This window comes from Rhinichthys klamathensis, unplaced genomic scaffold (genome assembly GCF_029890125.1).
Source record: "Rhinichthys klamathensis goyatoka isolate OS25496 unplaced genomic scaffold, OSU_Roscu_1.1 h1tg000358l_1, whole genome shotgun sequence".
NCBI classification, from domain to species: domain Eukaryota; kingdom Metazoa; phylum Chordata; class Actinopteri; order Cypriniformes; family Leuciscidae; genus Rhinichthys; species Rhinichthys klamathensis.
In genome coordinates this window covers 924,985-951,144 of record NW_026606867.1, presented here as the reverse complement: position 1 = coordinate 951,144, position 26,160 = coordinate 924,985, and the positions used below count along the sequence as shown (strand labels likewise).

Genomic DNA, 26,160 nt, shown 5'->3' with positions numbered 1-26,160 from the left:
AAATGCTATATGACTGATATCAGTTTAACAACTAGCCCCACCCCAAAAACCTATGCCATTGGCTGAGGTGCTGTTGCTGTGTTTGGGTGCTCAAACAAAAACAGAAATGTTTTGATGACACCACAAGCCACAATGTGTTTTGACACTTTTTGGAGAAACGAGCCAACAAATGGCATGCTTATTGTTGTCTCTTCATATTGATCTCACTCAGATATAAGTATTTTAACAATAGAAAAACCTCTGTAATGATCCATGATTTGGTGGCAGTTTATCTTGGTTCAGATCTGTCTCTTCAGTATAAGTTATTTTGGATAAGAAAGTGTTTGCTAACGAATTAATAACTAAAGCAATATGACTGGCTTTTACTATAATACAATAATTAGAATGTTTAGCGACCACCAATAGACCTTTTAAAAATTAATTGGAGATCTTTTGCACCAGATATTTTATTACCTTTTCCTGTGCAGAAACTTAAGGAGACTCGACAAGAGACTGGATAAACATCAGTTAAACATGAGCCAGGAAACATTAAAACAGCGAACACACTATTGGTTAAAGCTCTGAAAGGCTGTAAATATAAACCCTGTAGCGAATGATCTATAAGTTTTAACTATGAAGCATGACACTTACCTTAGTGGGTGAATTGTCCCTCTAAATGTTGCCCTATACGTTTATCAATAATTTCTACTAACATTGCACATCTAAATAATTTGAATTTCAAAGTTCCACACGCAGATTTCATGCATGTTCAAGTTGGTAACCCCACGCTGGCCAACAAAAAGCTGCTTAGTTTGAAAGTGACAATGGACCTTTTTAACCCGCGATTTTTTTTGCCATGACAAAAACTCTTAATATTGATATTCGGGAAGGAAATTCTGGCAGTAATCATCTTATATGCGGAGGCTTTTTTTCATATTTGTTAATACAATAGCCTTATGTCTTGCTTTTGTGATTTCACCTGCTCAGTGACATAAATGTTTTGATGCTACAGACAGAAATGAAATCAACCACAATGATAACATTAAGGGAATATTTTACAACTGACATTAATATCTTGGGTGATAAGAGAATTTTTGTCTTAAAGGGTTAGTTCACCCAAAAATGAAAATTATGTCATTAATGACTCACCCTCATGTCGTCACAAGCCCGTAAGACCTCCGTTCATCTTCGGAACACAGTTTAAGATATTTTAGATTTAGTCCGAGAGCTTTCTGTCCCTCCATTGAAAATGTATGTACGGTATACTGTCCTTGTCCAGAAAGGAAATAGAGACATCATCAAAGTAGTCCATGTGACATCAGTGGGTTAGTTAGAATTTTTGAAGCATCGAAAATACATTTTGGTCCAAAAATAACAAAAACTACGACTTTATTCAGCATTGTATTGTCTTCCGGTTCTGTTGTCTATCCGCTTCAGTGACGCTGATGACGTAAGACGCTGCTGACGTGTATAATGGAGGAAATATGGCTGGGCAAAAAAATGCAAGTCTTCCTCTTTGTCGAAATCCTTAGACATGTTTGCGAAGATTGTTTTGTTTACAGCGTGCGTCTCCCTCAGACTGTAAACGAAGCTCGGGCGCACCAGAGACACGTCACCAGCGTCACTGAACGCGGATTGACAACAGAACCGGAAGAGAATACAATGCTTAATAAAGTCGTAGTTTTTGTTATTTTTTGACCAATATGTATTTTCGATGCTTCAAAAAATTCTAACTAACCCATTGATGTCACATGGACTACTTTGATGATGTCTTTATTTCCTTTCTGGACAACATTTTCAATGGAGGGACAGAAAGCTCTCGGACTAAATCTAAAATATCTTAAACTGTGTTCCGAAGATGAACGGAGGTCTTACGGGCTTGGAACGACATGAGGGTGAGTCATTAATGACATAATTTTCATTTTTGGGTGAACTAACCCTTTAATGCGTAGGCCTATAGTTATTTTAGTTGAGTAGGCCTACATTAAATGAACATGTGCATGCTTAAACATGATCTACATTGATTTAGTTACCAAGACTTTGTTTTGCAGGCAATATCTGGCAATTTGGTTGTTGCCTGTGACACATTAACATTTACATTAAAAATACAATGTGGTCACATGATTTTTGACTAATGTGGTTTGAGTGATCAGATCCCAAAACAATTTGAACCCAGTTTTATACCTGTATTCAATCCTGACCACAGAAATGGATGTTAATACCAGATGTAACCGGGGTCATTGTTGCATTCTAGGATGTCAAAGTGTGGCCTCATTGACTGGAGCCAGGCTAAATATGTCCTAGATGCGTCAGCCTTTGTGTTTCAGACAGAAGCCTGCTAACTCATGAGGCTAATATTTTAGTAAGTGTGAAGGCTAGGAATGAAGACTTGATAATACCGGTGTGATGTAATGCACTTCTTCTGTCTTGGCCGGGAACTGAGGCCTTGAACGCAAAAGCTCTGATTACAGACACGCTCAACCTGTCTTTTTATATACAGCATCAGCATTTATCAATTGCATAATGTGCCAGATCAGAGTGTGAACAGCCAATGCAGGTTATAAAATGAGGATGTTAAACCTTTTTACCACGGACAAAACCCTTTCTTTGCTTTAACTAAATCATGAAAAGGCCTTTGGGAAATATGAATTTGGGTACTGTAACGGGCAGTTGTTTTCTCTCATGGCCATGGCATGTTGTCGTATTATATTGACATCTTTATCCACACAATCACGGCAAATGTGCATGTCTGTCTGCCTGCATATGAAATATGGTTTGATTTAGCGGCTCATATTTTTAACTGCTCCACGCTTGGTCCCAAGGCACTTCCAAACAGCGCTCTCACTTCAGCATGTTTTTGATTTTAAGTCGAATAAAAAATACACATAAACGGTATTATGACATTCATGCAGCACAACAGAAACAACAATGTGCAACAATGTGAATTTAATCAGAGCAATACACAACGCTTTTTGACTTTTCTCATGTTATCGAGGATCCCATCACGCCGTTCTCAGCTGTCATTAATATTCGTGGCGCTGCCAAAGACATCCTCCAGCAAGAGTGAGTAGTTGATGGTTTTAACTGCAGGGTCTGCAGATTCTCCCCTCCAGTCTGCGTCAAACTAAAAACAACAGCAAGACAGGGTTTGAGAATCAGTTTGCAGGGTTTCCTGGAGCACATGTGTTTAGCTGACACTCTCATTTCATGTCTCTGCAAATTAAGGCGCACTGAGAGATAGATTTATCAGGCCGGATTGACTTTAGCACATGGTAAATGTCTTGTACTTGCTATTTAAAAATGTATGACAAATGCTTAACGACTTTGTGTGCTTCAGTAAATCAGACCCGCAATCGTCTTTTAAAAAGAATTGCTGCAGATAAGATTTTTATTGCTCAATTTGTTAAGATGACCAGATTTCTGAAATGAAAACCGGGAACATTTCTAGTTCAGCAGTCTATTTATCATTGAAATATCCAATGTAATTATCAATGAATTCAAAAAGGGGGACAGTTTTGTGTGTTTTGACCATGGTAAATGTAGTACTGTGATAAACTATGGTATATCATACTCTTGACATACTACCATAAATTTGTGTATTCATCAACACACACTTATGAACTGTAATAACTGTTTTAAATAACTCGCAACACCCTCGTTCTTCTCAATTTACTAAACGAAAAATGAGGTAAAACTAAACAGAATGAAACTTACTAAAATTAAAATGACAACTAAAAATATAAAGCTACAGCTAATTAAAATGATTAATAAAAAACTATAATGGTATATTAATAGTATTAAAATAACACTGGATATCAGTGCATTTGATATGATATATTATCTTTTAAACAAGTATGTGCAATAAGCACTGAAAATCAGGGACATCTGATCACCCTGTCATATATAGTAAGTATACATACAGTATGTCTTATGCACAGAAACATGGCTCTATTCACTAAACCAATTAGACAGATCAATCGGTCCTTACAGTTTCAATGTTGCCTTGAAGGCGCATATTCTTCTTTTTTGAAGAATATGTTCATGAAACATCACTGAACTTACTTAAGCTGGACTGTGATGCTATTTTCTTCTGGAAACAAACTTTTTTGCATTATTTTCCTGTTATCTCCTGTAAAGCTGCTTTGAAACAATCTGTATTGTAAAAAGCGCTATATAAATAAATGTGACTTGACTTTTTTCATACTAAGAAGTGTTTGATAAATGCAGGGTAATTCACCATTGTGATGGCTGCTAATTTAGGCGACAGGAAATGTCTGGAAAATGGAAAATTTAACAGTCAAAAAACAACATGAAATGAGAAATGAGTGAGCAAAGCAAAAAAAAAAAAAAAAAGCAGACTCGCACAGTCTGTCTTGCTTCTCATGGATTCATCTTCGTATTGCTATGTATGCTCCTGCAAGCCCTGATTAAATAGAAAAGACAGCAGAGAGAAACTAGAGATGAATCGACTGCTAACTCCCCCTGCTGGTCAGTTGAGACCCTGTAGAACTGGAAGTCTTCTCATTGTGAGTCAGTGAGCAGATGGTTCTGCTTAGGCTCCAAGCAGGCATGCTAAATTACTGCGCTGTAATAAAAGCTCCACTTCAGAGTAGTTGTTGAGTGGGTTTTTCCCAAGGCTGATTTACTTGAGATGAGGCTTGGAGGTGCCCAAAGCTTGTGGGGCCCACAGGTTACCAGTTCCTGGACCCTGACACAAACACTCTCATGTGCATGTGCCGGCTTTAGCAAACGATAAAAAGTATGTTGTCTCAAAGTATGTGTTTGGTGACAACAAATTGACTATTTTTCTCGATAGTCATCGTTGCATCCAGACCACGTTCAAACTCACCTTCACGGTGACATCTGGAAGCACAGCAGGGGCGGGGTTTTCTCTCCAGTTGATACCTGATAGGAAGGCGTGATAGTCGATCTTCTCAGACTCGTCTTGAAACCTAGATGAGAGATGCAGGAAATATGGATGCGTTGCGTTGAAATGTTTCATGGATAATAAATGGGAGTTTTGCTCTGTTGACCCTACTTCTCGAGAAGGGCTCGCAGTAGGTCATCAGAGAGGGGCAGTCGAAAGGCTTTACAGATGATCCGTGCTTCTTTAGAAGAGAGGTGTCCAGATCTTCAGCACAATTTGTGTGGACAGAAATGAGACAAAAAGATGAATGAGCAATTTTGTCAGCACATTCTTTAATAAATATAACTTAATATATACACACTCATAGGTTTGGGGTTAGTAAGATTTTTAATTTTTTTGAAAAACATATTTTATCACCAAGGTTGCATATATTTGATTAAAAAAAATAAAGTAATATTGTGAAATATTATTTATTGTAATATACTGTATTATAAAATGTCATTTATTTATTCCTGTGATGGCAAAGCCGAATTTTCAGCATCATTACTTCAGTCTTCAATGTCACATGATCCTTCAGAAATCATTCTAATATGCTGATTTGGTGCCTAAGAAACATTTATTTTTATTATCAATGTTGAAAATAGTTGTGCCGCTGAACGTTTTTGTGGGAACAGTAATACATTTTTTGGATGAATAGAAGGTTCAAAATAACAACATTCCAAACTTTTGAATGGTACATATTATAAGAGAGTTATATATAATCGATTATACAATTATACAGTCTTCTTATGGAGTTCATGACAGACAGCTGCAGACGTTCTAGGTTCAATTATTTTCAGAACATTTTCAACATCTTAAAATAACTAAACTTTCCACAGGGTGACATAAACAGGACAAGCACGTTGACCTGGCAGCATTCTTCCTCATCAATTTCCCCTGCCTGCAACATGCCACAGGTCTTCATCTGTTTCCAATGCTTCACTTGAACCGCTGGAACTAATCGCACCCCCTCAATCGAAAGCAGATTGATGGTTATTCTACCTCACCGTGATTGTTAGTGGTCCACATCAGTGCCTGCATGAGAGTGTGTGTCCTTAAAGAAAAGTGGGGAACGGTTTTGTGGTTCTGTATGAATGCATGTTTATGTCAATGTTGATTTTGTATTTAAATGCATCGTAAATAATTAGGATAGACTAGTGAAAAATAAATATATTTAAATGTATTTTAAATACATTTATTTTATGCTAAGTATACTACAAATACATTTACATATTTATGTACTTAATATAAATACCCTGCAATTGTTCTTTTAGTATACTAAATTGGTATACTTAAAGTCTGCTAAATTGGAACAACTAATTTTGAACTTAGTGTACTTTAGTTATCCAGAAATAGTGCTGAAGTTCAACTAAAGATATGTTTAAGTATATTTGATTGTGCTAAAGTGAAACTATTGCAAGTATACTTTAGGTACACTTTAAATATCTTGCATTTAAAGACTGATATCATACAGAGATCATATGATCCTCCTTACTAATAGTGATATTAAAAAACATTTTTGGCTTAATATTAATAAATGTGCATTGTGCAACAAAGAAGAACTCCAAATAAACTTTAATTATAATCATTAAGTCACAAGCGATATGTCAGTAAATATGTTAATGGATTTGTAGTTTACTGTTGTATAATATCAAGGAAATGCATTTACCTTGCCTTGTCTGTTGTAGATGCCTTTTTGTTACACATATTTAGCCAATGTACTGAATATAATGCATTATGTACAATTGTGTATGCATGCCTGAGATGTACAGTTGTTAGTTATGTGCATTTATGTTTGTGTGCTCAAGGACACAAAAGACTGTGGTTCTACTCCTATAACCTTAAAAGGAAATCAGCCATCTTGGTTGAGTTTACTGGAGTTCAAGGACATTAAAAAGGCAGACAGCTTGCACCTGCGATGCCTTGAGAAGGATCTTGGAAACTTTGGGAAAGTTACAACTTGCGTCAATTAAGAAGATTAGAACCTAACTTCGGTGGGAAACAACAGGAGTATAAAAGACTGATGAGCTGATTGCCTCTTTGGATACTGATACGTCATTAAACCCCGACGCCTAGAAGCCCAGAGCTGAGGATAAGAAGCTCAAAGCTGAGGACAAGAAGCCTAGAGCTAAAGACAAGAAGCCCCAAGGTGAAGACAAGAAGCCCAGAGCTGAGGACAAGAAGCCCAGAGCTGAAGACAAGAAACCCAGAACTGAGGACAAGAAGCCCAGAGCTGAGGACAAGAAACCCCAAAGTGAAGACAAGAAATCTAGAGCCGAAGACAAGAAACCCCAAGGTGAAGACAAGAAGCCCAGAGCTGAAGACAAGAAACCCCAAGCTGAGGACAAGAAGCCCAGAGCTGAAGACAAGAAACCCCAAGCTGAGGACAAGAAGCCCAGAGCTGAAGACAAGAAACCCAGAACTGAGGACAAGAAACCCAGAGCTGAAGACAAGAAACCCCAAGCTGAGGACAAGAAGCCCAGAGCTGAAGACAAGAAACCCCAAGCTGAGGACAAGAAGCCCAGAGCTGAAGACAAGAAACCCCAAGCTGAGGACAAGAAGTCCAGAGCTGAAGACAAGAAACCCCAAGCTGAAGACAAGAAACCCCAAGCTGAGGACAAGAAGCCCAGAGCTGAAGACAAGAAACCCCAAGGTGAAGATAAGAAGCCCAGAGCTGAGGACAAGAAACCCCAAGCTGAAGACAAGAAACCCCAAGCTGAGGACAAGAAGCCCAGAGCTGAAGACAAGAAACCCCAAGCTGAGGACAAGAAGTCCAGAGCTGAAGACAAGAAACCCCAAGGTGAAGACAAGAAGCCCAGAGCTGAAGACAAGAAACCCCAAGGTGAAGATAAGAAGCCCAGAGCTGAGGACAAGAAACCCAGAACTGAGGACAAGAAACCCAGAGCTGAAGACAAAAAACCCCAAGCTGAGGACAAGAAGCCCAGAGCTGAAGACAAGAAGCTCAGAGCTGAAGACAAGAAGCCCCAAGCTGAGGACAAGAAATCCAGAGCTGAAGACAAGAAACCCCTAGGTGAAGATAAGAAGCCCAGAGCTGAGGACAAGAAGCCCAGAGCTGAGGACAAGAAGCCCCAAGCTGGGGACAAGAAGCCCAGAGCTGAGGACAAGAAGCCCAGAGCTGAAGACAAGAAGCCCCAAACTGAGGACAAGAAATCCTGAGCTGAAGACAAGAAACCCCAAGCTGAGGACAAGAAATCCAGAGCTGAAGACAAGAAACCCCTAGGTGAAGACAAGAAGCCCAGAGCTGAGGACAAGAAGCCCAGAGCTGAGGACAAGAAGCCCCAAGCTGGGGACAAGAAGCCCAGAGCTGAGGACAAGAAGCCCAGAGCTGAAGACAAGAAGCCCCAAACTGAGGACAAGAAATCCTGAGCTGAAGACAAGAAACCCCTAGCTGAGGACAAGAAATCCAGAGCTGAAGACAAGAAACCCCTAGGTGAAGATAAGAAGCCCAGAGCTGAGGACAAGAAGCCCAGAGCTGAGGACAAGAAGCCCCAAGCTGGGGACAAGAAGCCCAGAGCTGAGGACAAGAAGCCCAGAGCTGAAGACAAGAAGCCCCAAACTGAGGACAAGAAATCCAGAGCTGAAGACAAGAAGCCCCAAGCTGAGGACAAGAAATCCAGAGCTGAAGACAAGAAATCCCAAGGTGAAGATAAGAAGCCCAGAGCTGAGAACAAGAAGCCCAGAGCTGAGGACAAGAAGCCCCAAGCTGGGGACAAGAAGCCCAGAGCTGAGGACAAGAAGCCCAGAGCTGAAGACAAGAAGCCCCAAGCTGAGGACAAGAAATCCAGAGCTGAAGACAAGAAGCCCCAAGCTGAGGACAAGAAATCCAGAGCTGAAGACAAGAAACCCCAAGGTGAAGATAAGAAGTCCAGAGCTGAGGACAAGAAACCCCAAGTGGAAGACAACAAGCCCAGAGCTGTCTACACCTTTGACTCAAAGCGTGATTATTGTTTTATTTGCCTTTATATTTTTGTTTATTATAAAAAGAAAAGTAAATTTTCTTTGACTTTGAACAAGAACATATATTACAGAGAAGTCTTCTGACTGAATTGACCGTTCGCAGGCCCCTCCCCCAAAACGGCTATTGTCCAATCACACATCATAGCAACCGTTACTATGTGAGCAGGTCCGTCAAACATTGACTCCAAGCAAGATGGTGAAGCGGTGCGCCCACGGCGTTTGTAAATCGGACACTAGATACCCCGAGAGATTGTCTGGAGGAGTTGTGTTCTTTTCGTTTCAAAAGCCGAAAACACAGCGTGCGCTGTCCCTACAATGGATAAAAACAGTGTGGACGGCCCCACTCCCAGTTAAATGTGTCGAACATGGTTAACTCGCGTGCAGCGTGCGTGAGACTGAGACAATGAGATTAGTCAAAGACACATGGAGAAAGCAGATCAAGAGGATCCACAAAGGAAGTACGTTTTCTAAAGTGTTGTTGTTAACATGATATTTTCGGGGGGAAATGAGCAGCAGTCACTAGCAGTGCAGGCAGCACCTGTAGACTACAGTTTAGACTAACCTTAGAGGAGTGCACGTTCGCAACGGGGAACGCATGAAGCTTACTTGACAACATCAGTTCATATCAATATCGTAACGAATAGAAATAATGTATGGTTATCTGCATCTTTCCGTCTATTATGTATAGTTACTTTTTAAACAAGAAAATCGCATTTAGCATGACACGCAAGCAGTTGCCGTGGTAATGAACAACCTGCTTGTTAAAGCGAATGAATAATCCTGTATCTGAGGCAAAATTACTAAATATGCAGCGCGAGTTATATATTTCTAACTCCAAACAATTAGCCACTGAAACAGCTTTTAGAATCTTCTTCAAGGCTGTGCTGGTTGCATTTGAGGTAGCTAGCGTTACAGGTCATGGGGTTTCTCAGATTTCGCTTGAGACCGGTTTGAGAGCTTGAGAGCATTATTAGCCTCGATAGTAGTCGTGTCTCCTTCATTGCGTATTTTTATATTTTGAATATATCCCTCCACTGCATACTGTAACCCCTTTTGCCTCGATCTGGAGGATATCGCGGAGGTATTGCTCCAAAAAAGTTCACTGACGCACCTCTTCCCGTCATGGCAATCTGTGGCGCTGGTCTTGTTTGACCATTTGTTTGACGGGCGTAGCAACAATAACTAGGGGGCGTGGCTTTTGCGAACGGTCAATTGTAAGTAATTTAATATGCTTATAATTAAGGCCAGACTCGACTTCCTTTACCTAACCTGAGAATAATCAAAAATAAGGTTAAAGGTGTTAAGATCAAAGTAGACTACACAAAACAATACTTATGAAATACATGTATTTTAAACACAATTTGGTATCGCTTTTTTTCACTAGGGAACATGCTGTGAGGGCAGAATTTCCAAAGTCAACTTTTGCCGAGTGCAAATGTAACAATGAGCAATTTGTAAATAAAATTAATTTCTAAAATATTTAAGTACTATTTCAGTAATTTATTTTTGTTTAATTCTCTGTTGACCTGATATGATTAAATGAACAATACAATGAATTGTATTTGAGTTCTACTTGTTGAGTTTACAGGAAATGTGTTAAGAGTTGCAAAAAAATAATCATGAAGTTTTATAATTGTGACCTTTACCTTTTCAATAATTTACCCACACTTTGAATATCAAGTAGGCTATTGCTTAATTATTTTGTGAATTATTAAACAAATTATTAAAATGATCCTGACCAGTCCTAAGAAAATACACAAAAAGTTGTCAAATAAATTCAGAAACGTTAACTGCATAAAAACCAACAACATAAAATGCTTTAAAATAATTTCAATTCATGCGTCACATTTAAATCCGCAGTTCTGTATAATGGGAGACCGTCATATCGTTTCATTGCGTTTTACCTCAGGAGTAGACATTTGTGCAGTAGCCTACATTGAGAGTTGAAGCTAGCAGAGACAATCGGCATAGAAATGTTACGGATGGTTTTATTCCATCCGCACGCACTGAAACTCAAGCAGTTCTGCACGTTCACATTCTTCCACCAACGAACGGAACTGTCTCTGTTTTAGTATGTGCACAAGAATAAGACAATAACATAATGTTATGCCGGTTATTTACTTCCTGCAGCGTTAATGAAAGAACATGTCAGGAGGGAAGTAAAACATTCTGCAAATAATATTTAATTGCTGCGTCTCAATTCGCATACTATCCGTCCTAAATAGTATTCGAAAATAGAATTAGTATGTCCCAAATCGTAGTATGTTTAAATGAGTGTTCCAAAGAGACCCGGATGGTCTACTATTTCCGGTCAGAATCCGAAGTGCAGATCGATGCACCCTGGCTAATATTGCCCACAACCCATCGCGCGTTGGACGAGGATTTGGTTAGAACTAAAAACTACAGACATGGAGGACGTGCGAGTCCGGCGGTGATGTAGAGAGGTTTAGATAAAGGGGTTTGAGCAAGGGGGTAATCCATTGACCGGCCATGTTGTAGCAGAACTTCACTTGCATTAGCATTTCCATTGACTCCCATTCATTTTGGCGTCACTTTGACAGCGAATAACTTTACATCTGAGGCGTTTAAAGACTCCATTTGTCCATTATTTATTTCTAAAGAAACACGACAATGTATAAAGGGCTCCATTACCTTCTATGTTACATTATGGCCCCGTAGAAACAGATTTAGTAAAAATAGGCTAACGATTGCGTCATAACCACTCGACTCTCTGTCGCGCTGTACAGAAATTACCGTACAGACAGGAGGAGAAGCTCGCAGGCAATCGGGGGGACGTCCCGTCAAGGGAGAAGCCCATAGATAATGAGTCCATAAAAGCAACTGAATACTTACTCCTGCTCACTCACGCCAAATAACTCTTTGCTCAAGTTCCCCGTCTCTGCCAGATTAACGTTGGCAGTTTTCACGCACAGCTACTAGAAGATTAACGTTTGTCAGACAGGTTGCTCACGTCATCAAGCTTAGTTTGAGTCGGTCTGAGTCTGCGCGTCAGGAACGGAAGTTCTCAAAAATCGCTAAAAGTGGGCTTCAACTGTCTCAACTGAGTTCCAATGAGATCGCTCTGTCCATTTCTTTTACTGTCTATGGGTTTGAGTGATTAATTATCAGTATCTAACTGGACGAAAATGTATTTATTCAATGTTGGCTACATTATATTGCATCAGCAGCAGCATTGTGAACTTTTGTAAAGATACGTTTTAAATGCATCATTATATTCAAATTGCAAACACATGAGGAGAGTCTCCGCATGAAAGACCCACGACTGGCAGGTGAACGTGTTACAACATTTCTCTTCGAAACGGTAAGAAACTAAATTAGATTGAATGATTTTAATTGTAACAGCTCAGTGTGTGTGTGTGTGTGTGTGTGTGAGAAGGAGAGTGAGTGAGTGCGCATGTCCGAGGCACGCCCCCTTCCTTTTTGTTTTTGACTCCCGCGAAGGAGCGGAAGAAAGGAGTGTGAGAGTGACACGGTGATCGGTGCAGGTAGTTAGCTATGTGCAGTGTATTTCAGTGCAGCCAGTAAAATAAAGCACCTAAACTCTTCGGCAAGACGGCCTCTTTGTTTTTTTTATGCTACCATCACACTATACAGCGTGAAGTTTAGGGAGTTAACCCTGGGAGGAGAACTTCCAACCCTGGAGAAGACGAATCTCCCCTGTCTCCCAACCACAGTTAGGAGACGTTATATATATATATATATATTATATATATATATATTACAATTTTACTTTGTAATATAAAAAATTGATTTTTTTTTTAAAAAAGTTAAGATTTGAGACTGAAATTGAAAGATGATTATATGGAATAAATCCTGCTAAAACTCTACCTGCCCCGGTCCTCGTGTGTGAAAGCACGGATCATATCTGAGAAGCTCTCAAAGTTTTTCTTCTTTAGCTGATCCTGAGCCACGGCAAGCATGAGGCCCACATACACCTCTGGCTGTTCCTGCACTGAATAATTGCGACCCAGTGTCATGATCTCGTGTTCAGACAACTCAATGTCCATATCTGCCAAAAGAGTCCTGTAAAGAAAACAGTCATGAATTAAAGTTTGAGTGCAATGTCAAACTAAATAGTTTACTAAATAGTACTTTTAAGGCCAATTCACACTGCACCGACAGACGACGATCAATGGCAACAGTCACATTCGTTGAGTTCTGTCGAATCAGTGTGTTACTGCTGTCAGCGTCTGTTTCCGTTGGTCGGTGCTTGTTTTTTGCCAATTGAACATGTTGCATCGTTGTTTGTCGTGTCTTGGAATGAGAAGTAATGTAGACCTATTGTAATCTGGTGAAAAAGTCTGCATTGGTCGATGCCTGTCAGTGGAGTCTGAATTAGCCTGCTTCTATTTTGACAATATGTGTTTCTATAACAAAAGTCATTGCTTCTTATACTGTGTCTTGCAGGGACAATGACCAATAAAAGGTCCCTTCTTTTTCCCCCAATCAGCCATGACTGCGACAGGAAATTTCGCCAGTGAGTTCTATTTCTGCAGGTAATCCCGGCCACAAAACTCAAAATCAGTGAAATTGGTCCAAAATCTCACTCAGTATAACTTTATATTATTTGGCAGGTTAGAACAGGATGTGTTTTGCACCCTTTTTTTTTGGTGAATTTTTGGCCGTCTCCTTACCTGAATGACTCATATGGAATGAAGCCAGTGCTGCTTGGGTCACTCATCGTGATGAACTGTTTTACTTTCTTCTGCTGTTCCTCACTGGTGGATTTTACCTTGCTGATAATGGTGCCAATATTGGCCTTGGGGAACTAAGTAATTGAGAAACATAGGGCTTTCAAATAAAGTTTCTGTGTAGAAACATACATCTTGGCACAGCTTAGCAAAAAGTTGGATGATTTGTTCATTAAACAATGTTAATCAAAATAGGTTGTGGAAAAGAGAAGAGACAAAAAATTTTTTTTGTGTGTTACCTCATCAGCATGCTGCTCCATATAGTTGAATGTAAATTCATCAGCATCCAGCAACTGGAAAGGCTGATTGTTCAAATCCACTCGAGCTCCCACATATAAATCCTGAGCTGTGAAATACTCAGACTTCTCACTCTTAAACAGCTCCTGTCCTGGCTTCTTCACTCGACCTCTTTCTAAGAACTTACCCCCAATCACACCTTAAACACAAGAACAATGGAATCAAATTAGGCAGAATCTTTATCATGTTTTTTTTTTCTGATCTGAATTTAAACAGGACGGCAATACCTGAGTTTCTCTGAGGAGGTTCAAAGACTGCTATGGTGTCATCACTGAGGTAGATGCATATGATAAAAACGCGTTCTTTGTCGATAGGACTGTCAGTCAACATTTTCCCCACAAATCTCAACACATTGCTCACCAGACCTTGCCTAGAGTTGAGGAAAAAAACCTAATTCATCACCTGGCAGGAGAATGTTTTTTTTTAACAATATACAGGATGATATCATCAACCCCAACTGAACTGCAATCAGTTAAAAAAACTGTTATTGCATATTCACTAGTCATTTAACTTTTTCCATTCCAAAAACTATGTGCATCCAAACTTTACTAGAAAGTCTGAAGATCTGTCCTCTTTCCAACTTGTAATGATTCTTCTTTAAATATTTAGTCAACAGTCCGACAAAATCAGGATGTGGCTTGGTTCCTCACTTAAATTCAAGATGTTTCCTTGCTTATTCCGTGTGGGTTTAGTCCTGTCACTTAGCTGCTTTGAGGTTATTACTATCTATAAAAGAATCCTAAATCCTTTATTTTGAACAGCTTTATTTTTCTCTTCAAACTCGACATCTGCCAATGTATGACCATGTATTGTCCAAAGCAAATTGAGCAAGATAAAAATTTGCAGCATGATACTGGTTCTGGAATTATATTTGGAAGTGAAGCACTGTGTAAACAATGTATAATAATAAACTGACTTGCAAGAGTCATCGGAAGTATCATGAGATTGCGTTTGAGCCTGTGATTATTTATGAAGGCACATGTTCGTCCACTTCCTAGTGCTGTACTGCAAAGAGCTGCACTTAACTGATGAAGGATGACTTTAGTAGGACAGACAAGGGTCTAAACTCTTCTGTCAAAATGATCAGAAACCAGTAAGGGTCTGACATGTTGTTTTGATATAATATTAATGGTTTTAAATGGAAGGGAAGAATATACTCTGGACGTCCTAAGGGAGATTAGTGCCGCTGGTTACCTGTCTTTCTCCAAAAGCTTCCTGAAATCTTTCTGTGGAGGTTTAGACAGCAAACCCTGACAGGAGCAGAGCGAATCTTCCTCAGATCCAAATCCAGTGTAGGGTGGCACCTGTTTGGCTGGTTTAGGAGGGGGCGGGGCCTTGAATGAGACGGGTGTGAAGTCCTCTATGAAGCCACACAGGAAGAAAACATCAAAAATATTTCCCACACACACATTTAAGCAGACATAAGCATGGAACACTGGAAGTAAGGCCATACAGAGTTGCGTTTACCCATATGAATTCAATTCATCTTAAAACGGACAAGTGCTTCATCAGAGCCTGTGTCAACCTGGCTCCATTAGGCTCATGTGTAACTAATGCTATGATCTCTTCAGTCGGCATAACGCCGCAGCAGACAGATGCACACACACCCGTATTGTGTTACTGTTGGCACGGAGTTGTGTGCTTCTCATGTCCGGGCTTTTGAAGATAAAGAGCCCGGGCTGGCCATTGCTCATATCTGCTGTCCAAAAACTAAGTCACCTTGAGGTGTCAATCAGTTCTGCTCCTTTAGTCTTCTGCTGTTCAATGTGTGTTATTCCGACAGTTATTTACAGGGATGAAAGCACACCGGGGAGCATTAGTCTCTCATAGAGACATGGGATTTACAACAGGAAGACTTCGAAAATAACGAACAGCTTGTCAGACCACACAGACGAGATGTGAGCTGAGAATGAGGGGTTGAGGTATTTAAATTAGAATTTTACTTCACTGCAAAAAAAGCAATAGACCACAAAATGCACATGTTGTAGAGAGTTTGTTTGTAGCAAATAAAATAAATGTGATTTCATCATAGCTTCAGAGTAACAGATAAAACTCAATACTGACACCATGTGGTCATTAATAACGTCCTGAAAATAGTCCTCCCTCTGAAAATCTCCAAAACTAATAATATTAACAACAATCCATCCATTCTCCACAGCATTTGCCCTATGTAGGGTTGTGGGAATGCTAATAATAATTATTATTATTACTGCGGCCCTATATATGATAAAAAAACAAATAAATAATTATTAGTTGTTATTATTAAATATTTTTATTTTTATTAGTGCTGGGCAACGATTAAAAAATTTAATCGCGATTAATCGCATGATTTTCTTGCGATTAATCGCGATTAATCGCATTGTTACGCGCAAAATTGAATAATGAATTCTAAAGTAGTGTATTGCGCACTTTTGATTTAAATGTACTGCTACAAAAGTGCAATAATGGAGAGATGCACGTCAGGGTACGCGCGCTACACAGCTACGGCGTGAGTTTGACGCAGAAGTATAAATTAGGCTTAATTACCTCTGTTTAATGTAATCTTACGTGGGAAACCATGGCATGCCATGACCAAACCTAAGCTGCTATCAGAGAAGTAACGTTGGTCGACTTATATCTGTAGTAGTGATCATGACCCTTTGACTACATAGACTGTTTCTGCTGCTCCCTGATACAAGATACCTGTTCCGGAAAAAAAAACAAGAAAACTGGACTCGTTTTAACAAGCTAGATAAAAGGTAATGCCCTGGCAGTGGCAAATAGCTTTGTTTAAATATGTAATTGCGCGTCAACGCGGACAACGACGTAGATATATAAATGGAAACCAACGCGTAGTCTATAGCGTAGAGGCTCCGGCGTAGGTCTGACGCAGAAGTGCCTAGAGTGAGGTGAAGTGGTCGAGCACAGGTGCAGCGACAAGCGGGTGCGTTCCTGTGAAACTGTTGCGGGCATGCTCGCCTCACGCATGCGCCCGCGCGTTGCCGAAGTTGAATTGTCTAACTTTTTGTACACGACGCGCAGCACAAATGGTTTGCAAAAACTTTAAACAAATAAGGTGCTTTTATACCAGCAGTATTCCCTTTTACACAGTATCAATAAAATATTTCTTGTAAATCTCAACTTAAACATTAATGTAATCAAATCAAATATTTAAACAAAGCTATTTGCCACTGCCAGGGCATTACCTTTTATCTAGCTTGTTAAAACGAGTCCAGTTTTCTTGTTTTTTTTTCCGGAACAGGTATCTTGTATCAGGGAGCAGCAGAAACAGTCTGTCAAAGGGTCATGATCACTACTACAGATATAAGTCGACCAACGTTACTTCTCTGATAGCAGCTTAGGTTTGGTCATGGCATGCCATGGTTTCCCACGTAAGATTACATTAAACAGAGGTAATTAAGCCCAATTTATACTTCTGCGTCAAACTCACGCCGTAGCTGTGTAGCGCGCGTACCCTGACGTGCATCTCTCCAAAAATGAAACGTCAATTCTACGCGTACCGCAAGCGCTGTGATTGCTAGAACCGCTCCCCGGGTTTCACACTCTCCCTCTGCATGTGTAATTGCGCGTCAACGCGGACAACGACGCAGATATATAAATGGAAACCAACGCGTAGTCTATAGCGTAGAGGCTCCGGCGTAGGTCTGACGCAGAAGTGCCTAGAGTGAGGTGAAGTGGTCGAGCACAGGTGCAGCGACAAGCGGGTGCGTTCCTGTGAAACTGTTGCGGTCATGCTCGCCTCACGCACGCGCCCGCGCGTTGCCGAAGTTGAATTGTCTAACTTTTTGTACACGACGCGCAGCACAAATCATTGGAAGAGAGACTGATCCTCGGCTCGCTGTTTGTGAGTTTCCAGAATCTAAATAGTTATCAGGACATCAACAGGAGGGAATTCACATGGCAGAGCATCCCCGCTAAAATAAACGCAGGCCTATCAGGTAAAGTTATGTATCATTTTAATTTAAGTTAAAAAGGCTACAGCTGCGTAGCGCACAGAAGCCGTTGCCATGGTTACTATCCATAGAGCGCCTGTCATTCACTCGCGGAGCGCTGTCTCCCTTTCTGTTCACCTGAGAGAACCTGCCAAAGCCCCTCCACTGCTTGTTTGGGTGGGCTATTTGCTTGCTGACCAACATCCCACCCCTCCTGTGATCATGGTTTGACTGTAGGCCTATGTGTATTGAGCCAGTGAGCAACGGACTTTCAAAATAATAATAATAAAAAAAACTGCGTTAACGCGCGATAAAAAAATTGTCGGCATTAATTAATAAATGCGTTAACGCGATAATAACGCGTTAACTTGCCCAGCACTAATTTTTATACTATGAAAATAATATAATAAATCATAAAAAGACAAATGGCTCCTTTGAATGTAAGGAATTAGATTATTTTCACTGACAAAACAATTACAAATCATGAAATATGATAGATAAATCAATATTAACGCTAAGCCAATATCTCAACATCTATAAAAGCATAAATACTACTCCGTCCCCTTGAGTCATGATGTAACTCACCAATACCATATTTGGAGCGATAATACTCTTTAGTGAAGTTGTCGCAGTCACATAACAAGACCCTACGACCCCACACGTTAATGACGCCTCCAATGATCAGGTCACAGTCTTTGTATAATTCTTCATCTACTGCTCCAGTCTGTAAATGTCAAGGAGACATTGACATTCAAGTCCATTAAAATTGAAACAATTGGCTACTAAACTAATTAAATATGGTATTTGTACTGTTAAAACTGTTAATATGAATTTTCCTGGGGTGTTCAAAATGGACTATTTTTTAATCAGTACTTACTTTGAGGCTATCCAAAATGTAGCGTCCTCCTTGTCCAACTGGTCCAAATACATTGAGGACTGTGCGGTCTGTTATTTCTCCAGGCTGACGTTTGGGAATAGGAGCATTCTGTTTGGCAGAAGCAAGAGAAAATAATTGAATTTTTTTCATTACTTGAAGGACAAGAGAAATTTGCAAATGGGTTCGTTATTATTTTCTCACAGGGGGATTCCTGCAAACCTTTTCAGATGACATTTAGTGATAGGCAACATAATGTGTGATAAAACAACATGGCAACAGAAAAAAAAACATCTTTCGTAATGAATTTAGACTGAAAAACAAAAGCATGGAGGAAACTAAAAAGTGCTTTAGGGAAGTTGGATGTTCTTTCAGCCCTGTCAGTCTGGATAAAAGCTTGGCATGGAGGATGGAGAAATTTGTCCAAGCAAAAGAGGAAAGAGGAACTGATAACCACTTAGTCTCATCTAAAGGTGGATATAGTTCTTTTAATGTTATTGAAAGAAGTCTCTTATGCTCACAAAGGCTGAATTGATCAAAAATACAGTATGAACAGTAATATTGTGAAATGTCATTACAATTAAAAATAACTGTTTTCCATTTTAATATTTTTTAAATATATAATTGTATAAATGTATAATTGTAATTTATTTATTTTTGTTGAAACTGATACATTTTTTTCAGGATGTGTTCAAGTCGGCATGAAACGGTTTCAATCTTTTCTTCCCTATTATAATGTATATTCTAATATAAAGGCTTTATCGAACAAGAAAATTTTTGGATTTTCCATCGGGAATTAATTGGATCTTTGTGTTTTGCTATTGCTGTGATGACGTGAGTGACAGGTTGTCCCGCCCTCATGCCGAAAAACGCATCATCAGAGAATAGATGATGTTGTTGCAAGAGTTCTTGCAAGAGAAAGTTATTTTGATTAAAAATTACAAGTGCATTCTTTTTTTTAATAATGATAATAATGTGCAAGGGTAAATTATAATACATTCTGCAATATTTTTAAAAAACAAGATGTCCAATGTGATTCATGGTTAAGGATATGTTAAGATTTTTTTTTTTTTTTTGCTGTGCTGTTTTTTTTTTTACTAACCTTGGGAAGCTTGCCCCTGTGCAGAAATTTAGGGACAGCATCTCGACCTGAGTTTGGAGGGACAACTTCGTAAATTTCCATGGTGTCATCTGCCAGGAAATAATGCAAGATCATTTCTCTGGGGTCTCCAAACATGCTCTCAGTATCATCCCAGTAGCAGTAGAAGCGCAGGACTTTTCGGTCATGTTCCAAAAACTGCTTCAGGGTATCCAATCTTTCATATGGCCGCAGTGGCTTAATGTTCTCCTCCATCTGCAAGGGGGAAAGAAAGATTATAATATTGAAGTCTTGATATTGCTGTTTAGATACATGGTGCTTACCTCTTGTCGAAGTGTGGAATAGGGATCTGCTGGTGCGGAAGCAAGGGGGTTTATGCGCACCCCAATTTTCATCAAGAAGTTGTGTGTGAAGGGATCACAGTCTGTTATCATAAAGGTCCTGGAATAGAGCAATATTTCCTGATTGATGTTAAAATGGTGGACATTGTAGAAGCAATCATCTTTAGGAGCTGGGAGAGGAATACGGTGGCGCCGAATGAGGGTTCCTACATGGAACGAGAACAGCTGGATTTAAACAGGATGTTTTTACTGGTTTCTCATTAATCAGGATGCTATGTGTTTGATTTTGATAGTTTACCCTGTGGGATCCCACTGTTTTTGAGTTCTGGCTCCACTACTTGTATGGTGTCATCCTCCAGGTAGAAGTAAATCTTGCACTTTCGTACTCTATATTTTTCTTCCCTCCTCTGAGGTACAGTTTCTTGGAAATAAGCATCAAAACACAGGACCTTCAGGTAAGAAAATAGTGAGAGGAAATGAATATACTTTGCACAGCACTAGGTAAAAAAGTATATTATTCCTTATAATTATGACAAACCTGTTTGTTAAAGGCAACCCATGCCGGAGTATCACTGCCTTCTCTCTTTGGAAAAAGTGAATACTTGGGTCTTGCGCTCTGCCCAAGAAGCAGTTCTCCTCCTATGCCTGGCTTCTCTGTACCAACCATCATGGCTACTCCATTTGAATAATCAAAATGCTGAGATTTGTGGAATTTTTCTCTTCCAAGCTGGAAAATAGTTAATAAAAATAAAATGTACAATCATCTCCTGAAAATCCTGCTTTTCCACACTGTAAAATGTTTTCTACATTTGTTATTTTATGAGGTTCCAATTTTCTTCGGTAGTACGGAATGGTTGAAAAATACAATATATATACACTCACCGGCCACTTTATTAGGTACACCTGTCCAACTGCTCGTTAACACTTAATTTCTAAGCAGCCAATCACATGGCGGCAACTCAGTGCATTTAGGCATGTAGACATGGTCAAGACAATCTCCTGCAGTTCAAACCGAGCATCAGTATGGGGAAGAAAGGTGATTTGAGTGACTTTGAACGTGGCATGATTGTTGGTGCCAGAAGGGCTGGTCTGAGTATTTCAGAAACTGCTAATCTACTGGGATTTTCACGCACAACCATCTCTAGGGTTTACAGAGAATGGTCCGAAAAAGAAAAAACATCCAGTGAGCGGCAGTTCTGTGGGCGGAAATGCCTTGTTGATGCCAGAGGTCAGAGGAGAATGGCCAGACTGGTTCGAGCTGATAGAAGGGCAACAGTGACTGAAATAACCACTCGTTACAACCGAGCAGAGATGGGACCAAGTCACACATGTGCAAGTCTCAAGTAAGTCTCAAGTCTTAACCTTCAAGTCTCAAGTAAGTCCCAAGTATTTTTTTCCTGGGCAAGTCAAGTCAAGTCAAGTCACAGGCTATGTCAAGTCAAGTCAAGTCAAGTCTTGTAGTAGGTCAAGTCAAGTCCAAGTCAAGTCACCTTATTATTGTAATTTTACCTGCAGAGTTTGATCTATGGGCGTCAGTTTGGTTTGAAATGAACAGAGGCGCATTCGGAAGTGCATTTGGGAACAATGACGCATTCATTCACTTTTTTCTTTCATGCAGGTCATGTTTTGAAAGATGGTGTCCTGTAGCTTACTAATTTAAAGAAATAAAAATGTATACAAAAATGTGATGTCCGACTTCTTTTATGAAGAAGAAAGCCTTAAAGGGGTCATATAATGGTACATGCACTTTTACAAGTTGATTGTACTGAAATGTGTGTTGGCAGTGCCTGTACACAACCATCATATAATGATAAAAATCCATCCAGTGGTTTTGTTTTAATCTCCTTATATGTTTTCCCCTGCCTCAAATCGAGCCGTTCGAGCCTGTGACGTCACACGGTCGGACGCCCCTCCCACGATTGTTGAATGACAGCCGCGTTTCAACACAGACCCGCCCTCGCTCGTGAGAGCGAGCTGTCAATCATAGTCTGCGCGGACCGGCGCGGTCATTGTTGATATGCTGGAGCACTGTCTATGAGCAGAATGGCGTCTAAGCGATTGTGGTGTTCTGTTCTTGGGTGTAATAACGAACACAGTCATTTTAATGTTCCTAAATCCGAACCGCTGAAGACGCAGTGGCTGAGTTTGTTTTCGAAGGGAATATTCCCCACGAGCAACGTCAATGCTCTCATGTTTGCCCGAATCATTTCACACACCAGACTGCTTTATAAACGAGGGTGAGTATAAAACTGGATTTGCTAAGTAGCTGCTCATGAAAAAAGATCGGTACCAGATATTCGTGTTCCTGCTGAATCTCCAGAAGAACTGAAGTGAGTGTAACGTTTTATTCAACTTTATATTAATATTTATATCTTTGCAAATCGCTAGCTGCACACTTCACAATGAATGCGTCTAAGGTTTACACTCAGGGTACATTACGGCATGTTTTCGATGTATGACGTTCTCAATATAATTCATAATTCCACGTTTATACTGAACAACGCGTTATGGTTATTGTGTTACAACCGGTGTACGCACAGAACAGAGGGGCGGGGTGAGCAAATTATCATTTAAAGTCATATGCACTGAAACGGCGTGCTGAAAACAGAGCTGTTTTTGACCAAGTAAAATAAGTGTTTTCTTACAATACTAATGAGAATTTTTAATTAAAGTATATTACAAACTTTTAATTTAGACCCCAAAGAATCATATTAGCTTGTACAAAAATGGCATTATATGCCCCTTTTAAGTTTTCAAAAAGCATTAGACATATGACCCACTATTCTGCTTCGTGTAAGTTATTTATCAATGAATTCAAACGCGTTGGCTGGCGCTGAGCCAGAGACATACGCTCTCAGTGCTGTCATATATCACAACTGTTCAGTGTTTTCAACCACATCATTTTTATTTTAGGTTTCAGACATTTAAATACACATAACTACTAGCAAAAAATATATTTGTAGTTTGTAAAATATACACTAATGATGTCTATGGAAGCGTCAATAATAATCATTTCCATTATAATAAGACGCACGTTTTATTCATATCAGATACACATTGTGTAAGTAGCTTTACATTTTACCCTATTCTTCTCCCAGTTCACCGGTCACTTACTTTCATGTATTTCGTGAGAAGTTGAGAAATTGACGTGTTGTAAACTAACGTTAACATGGCACCGCCCATTCGCACATACAGCTCAACTAACGCGATCATTATAAAAGGTGTTTAAACAACAAAACACATCCACTTACACATATTTGACAATCGGAATATCAGTGTTGCATGTTATAGCTAATACATTTGTGAACATTTTGAATAAAACAGGAAAAATGACATAAAAGCAGATCATTCATTCAGCGCTGTGTTGTGGTTGCGCTGTGTCACTTGACAAGCAATGACGCGTCACCATGAAACATTAAAGTGAGTGACAGGTTCTAAATAACGGTCGCCTAGAAAAACTCACGCTGGGGGATCAGTTAGAATAGTTTAAACTTACTTGTGAAAGGGTTAATGGCTACTTTAGCTATTACATTAGCTAACTACCAACTAACATTAACAAATTGACAAGCACTTACTGGGCAGAATGGCTCTTCAAATGACGGACGAAATTGGAGGTTGTCGTCTGGCTGTCCGCAATGTTAATGTTGTAGCCTAAGTCTTGCAAAGCGCTGTTCGTCTTTTGCCATCGTGTGAATAATTCTTGAAGCCGAAAGCAATGACCCTCGGTACCCCTCCGGCTGACATTTTGATGTGATATCTGATCTAAGTGGGCGTGGTGTGCGTAAGGTACGAGGTATGACTGATGATAGTGTCGTGATCAACTTTAAAACATTTTTTTATATATATTTTATATTCAAACTGAAAACATGATGTGATTAACACTCAAGTCATTCAAGTCATCGTGTCTCAAGTCAAGTCAAGTCCCGAGTCTTTAACTTCCAAGTCCGAGTCAAGTCTCAAGTATTTCATTTTATGTCAAGTCAAGTCACAAGTCATAAAAATAGCGACTCGAGTCGACTCGAGTCCAAGTCACCAAGTCACAAGTCCCCATGTCTGCAACCGAGGTATGCAGCAAAGCATTTGTGAAGCCACAACACGCACAACCTTGAGGCGGATGGGCTACAACAGCAGAAGACTCCACCGGGTACCACTCATCTCCACTACAAATAGGAAAAAGAGGCTACAATTTGCAAGAGCTCACCAAAATTGAACAGTTGAAGACTGGAAAAATGTTGCCTGGTCTGATGAGTCTCGATTTCTGTTGAGACATTCAGATGTTAGAGTCAGAATTTGGCGTAAACAGAATGAGAACATGGAACCATCATGCCTTGTTACCACTGTGCAGGCTGGTGGTGGTGGTGTAATGGTGTGGGGGATGTTTTCCTGGCACACTTTAGGCCCCTTAGTGCCAATTGGGCATCGTTTAAATGCCACGGCCTACCTGAGCATTGTTTCTGACCATGTCCATCCCTTTATGGCCACCATGTACCCATCCTCTGATGGCTACTTCCACCATGTCACAAAGCTCTAATCATTTCAAATTGGTTTCTTGAACATGACAATGAGTTCACTGTACTAAAATGGCCTCCACAGTCACCAGATCTCAACCCAATAGAGCATCTTTGGGATGTGGTGGAACGGGAGATTCGCATCATGGATGTGCAGCCGACAAATCTGCGGCAACTGTGTGATGCCATCATGTCAATATGGACCAAACTCCCTGAGGAGTGCTTCCAGCACCTTGTTGAATCTATGCCACGAAGAATTGAGGCAGTTCTGAAGGCAAAAGGGGGTCCAACCCGTTACTAGCATGGGGTACCTAATAAAGTGGCCGGTGAGTGTATATATATATATATATATAAATTACAGGAACGTCTGTCTGTGTGTCTGTTATTCGCATATCTCTCGAACCGTTAGTCCGATGGATTTCGAACTTGACAGGTGCCTTGCTATACGGGCACTGCCAAGTCTGACGTTGTTTGGATTAGAAATGCAAAAGATATCGTTAAATATATAGGTAAAAGAAGCCTACATTGAAGATGTTAAGAAGGTTGTGGTTTAAAACTATCTGAATATTATATTTTGTTCACGGCCATCATTTGTAGTATAACTCACAAACTGTTTGCTCAAGCGTAACGTTGGCGTTTTCTCGGAGTTCACAGTGTAATGTTAATTTAGCTGCTCCCTGAATCGTCGCGCTTAACGTTATTCATTTGTGGATGTTAACTGAATCTGTAAATCAGCTAGTGCTACACTGTTTACTTCTGAATATTATTATCCGCTTAACGCTATCGCTACTGTGTAATAGTATTCACCAACTAACGTTAAACATAAAAGACGCTAACGTTTGCTGCCTTACATTGTCTTTATAACGTTAACTTAATTGTAATCTGTAATGACAACAAAGTTGACACTATGTAAATCTAATATAATCTAAACTCCTGCTACCAGTACACAGATACTCAAATACATGTCACCTATTATCACCATTATAAATTGTTTTGCAACCATCATGTAGTTCAATTTTCCATATTTATTGTGTCATTATCAGTAACTTATTTGCTTTCTACCATGCACAAATAAAAATGTCACTGAACTTTTGCTGTGTAACGTTAATTGTAACAATGAGCACTCAAACACACCAAACCAACAATTACTAAAAACACACACAAAAACTGATTTTGAACGGGCACTTTGCACTAGTATATATAACGTTATATTTAACTTATATAGCTGCTACACACACACACTTTAAATGCTTTCAAAAGTAAACCGCTTTGGCCGCTAACATAGCTAACAATACAGACAGCTTTTATTCACCATACTTTTCTTTCCTCAACGCAGACAAAATATTTGTATAGATACTTAACATTTCTGTTGACTGAATTTCCAGGCAGCAAGGGTAACGCCATTATTAGTAGCAAGCGATAATGTAATATTTCCTCAGAGCAGGACGACACCAGACTGCACAACTGGTTGCCAAGGTAATAACTTGTTTGCAAATATCATTGCTAGGCAACGAATTCAGATCACGTGATAATA

The 26,160-nt window shown here is 39.7% G+C and overlaps 1 protein-coding gene across 1 annotated transcript; it reads right to left on the bottom strand.

The window, feature by feature from the left end:
- Positions 1–2,910: 2,910 nt before the first annotated feature.
- Positions 2,911–26,129, bottom strand: efhc2 (EF-hand domain (C-terminal) containing 2). Its single transcript, XM_056233003.1, has 15 exons — positions 25,989–26,129; positions 20,657–20,845; positions 20,417–20,567; positions 20,101–20,324; positions 19,781–20,032; positions 18,682–18,789; positions 18,390–18,528; positions 15,067–15,232; positions 14,100–14,242; positions 13,815–14,011; positions 13,519–13,652; positions 12,713–12,907; positions 5,018–5,110; positions 4,829–4,931; positions 2,911–3,103 (listed from the first exon to the last, which is right to left on the bottom strand). The coding sequence occupies exons 1-15, from the start codon at positions 26,028–26,030 to the stop codon at positions 2,993–2,995; spliced, it is 2,247 nt and encodes a 748-aa protein (XP_056088978.1). The 5' UTR covers positions 26,031–26,129; the 3' UTR covers positions 2,911–2,992.
- Between the last annotated feature and the right edge of the window lie 31 nt (positions 26,130–26,160).

Excerpts from the sequence above, each read along its gene's own strand:
- efhc2 (XM_056233003.1), bottom strand. The coding sequence starts at position 26,030 with ATGGCGTTACCCTTGCTGCCTGGAAATTCAGTCAACAGAAAT. Across the intron at positions 20,325-20,416 it reads AAACAGTGGGATCCCACAGG|GAACCCTCATTCGGCGCCAC; the intron begins GTAAACTATCAA and ends CGTTCCATGTAG. Across the intron at positions 20,033-20,100 it reads ATTCCACACTTCGACAAGAG|ATGGAGGAGAACATTAAGCC; the intron begins GTAAGCACCATG and ends TCCCCCTTGCAG.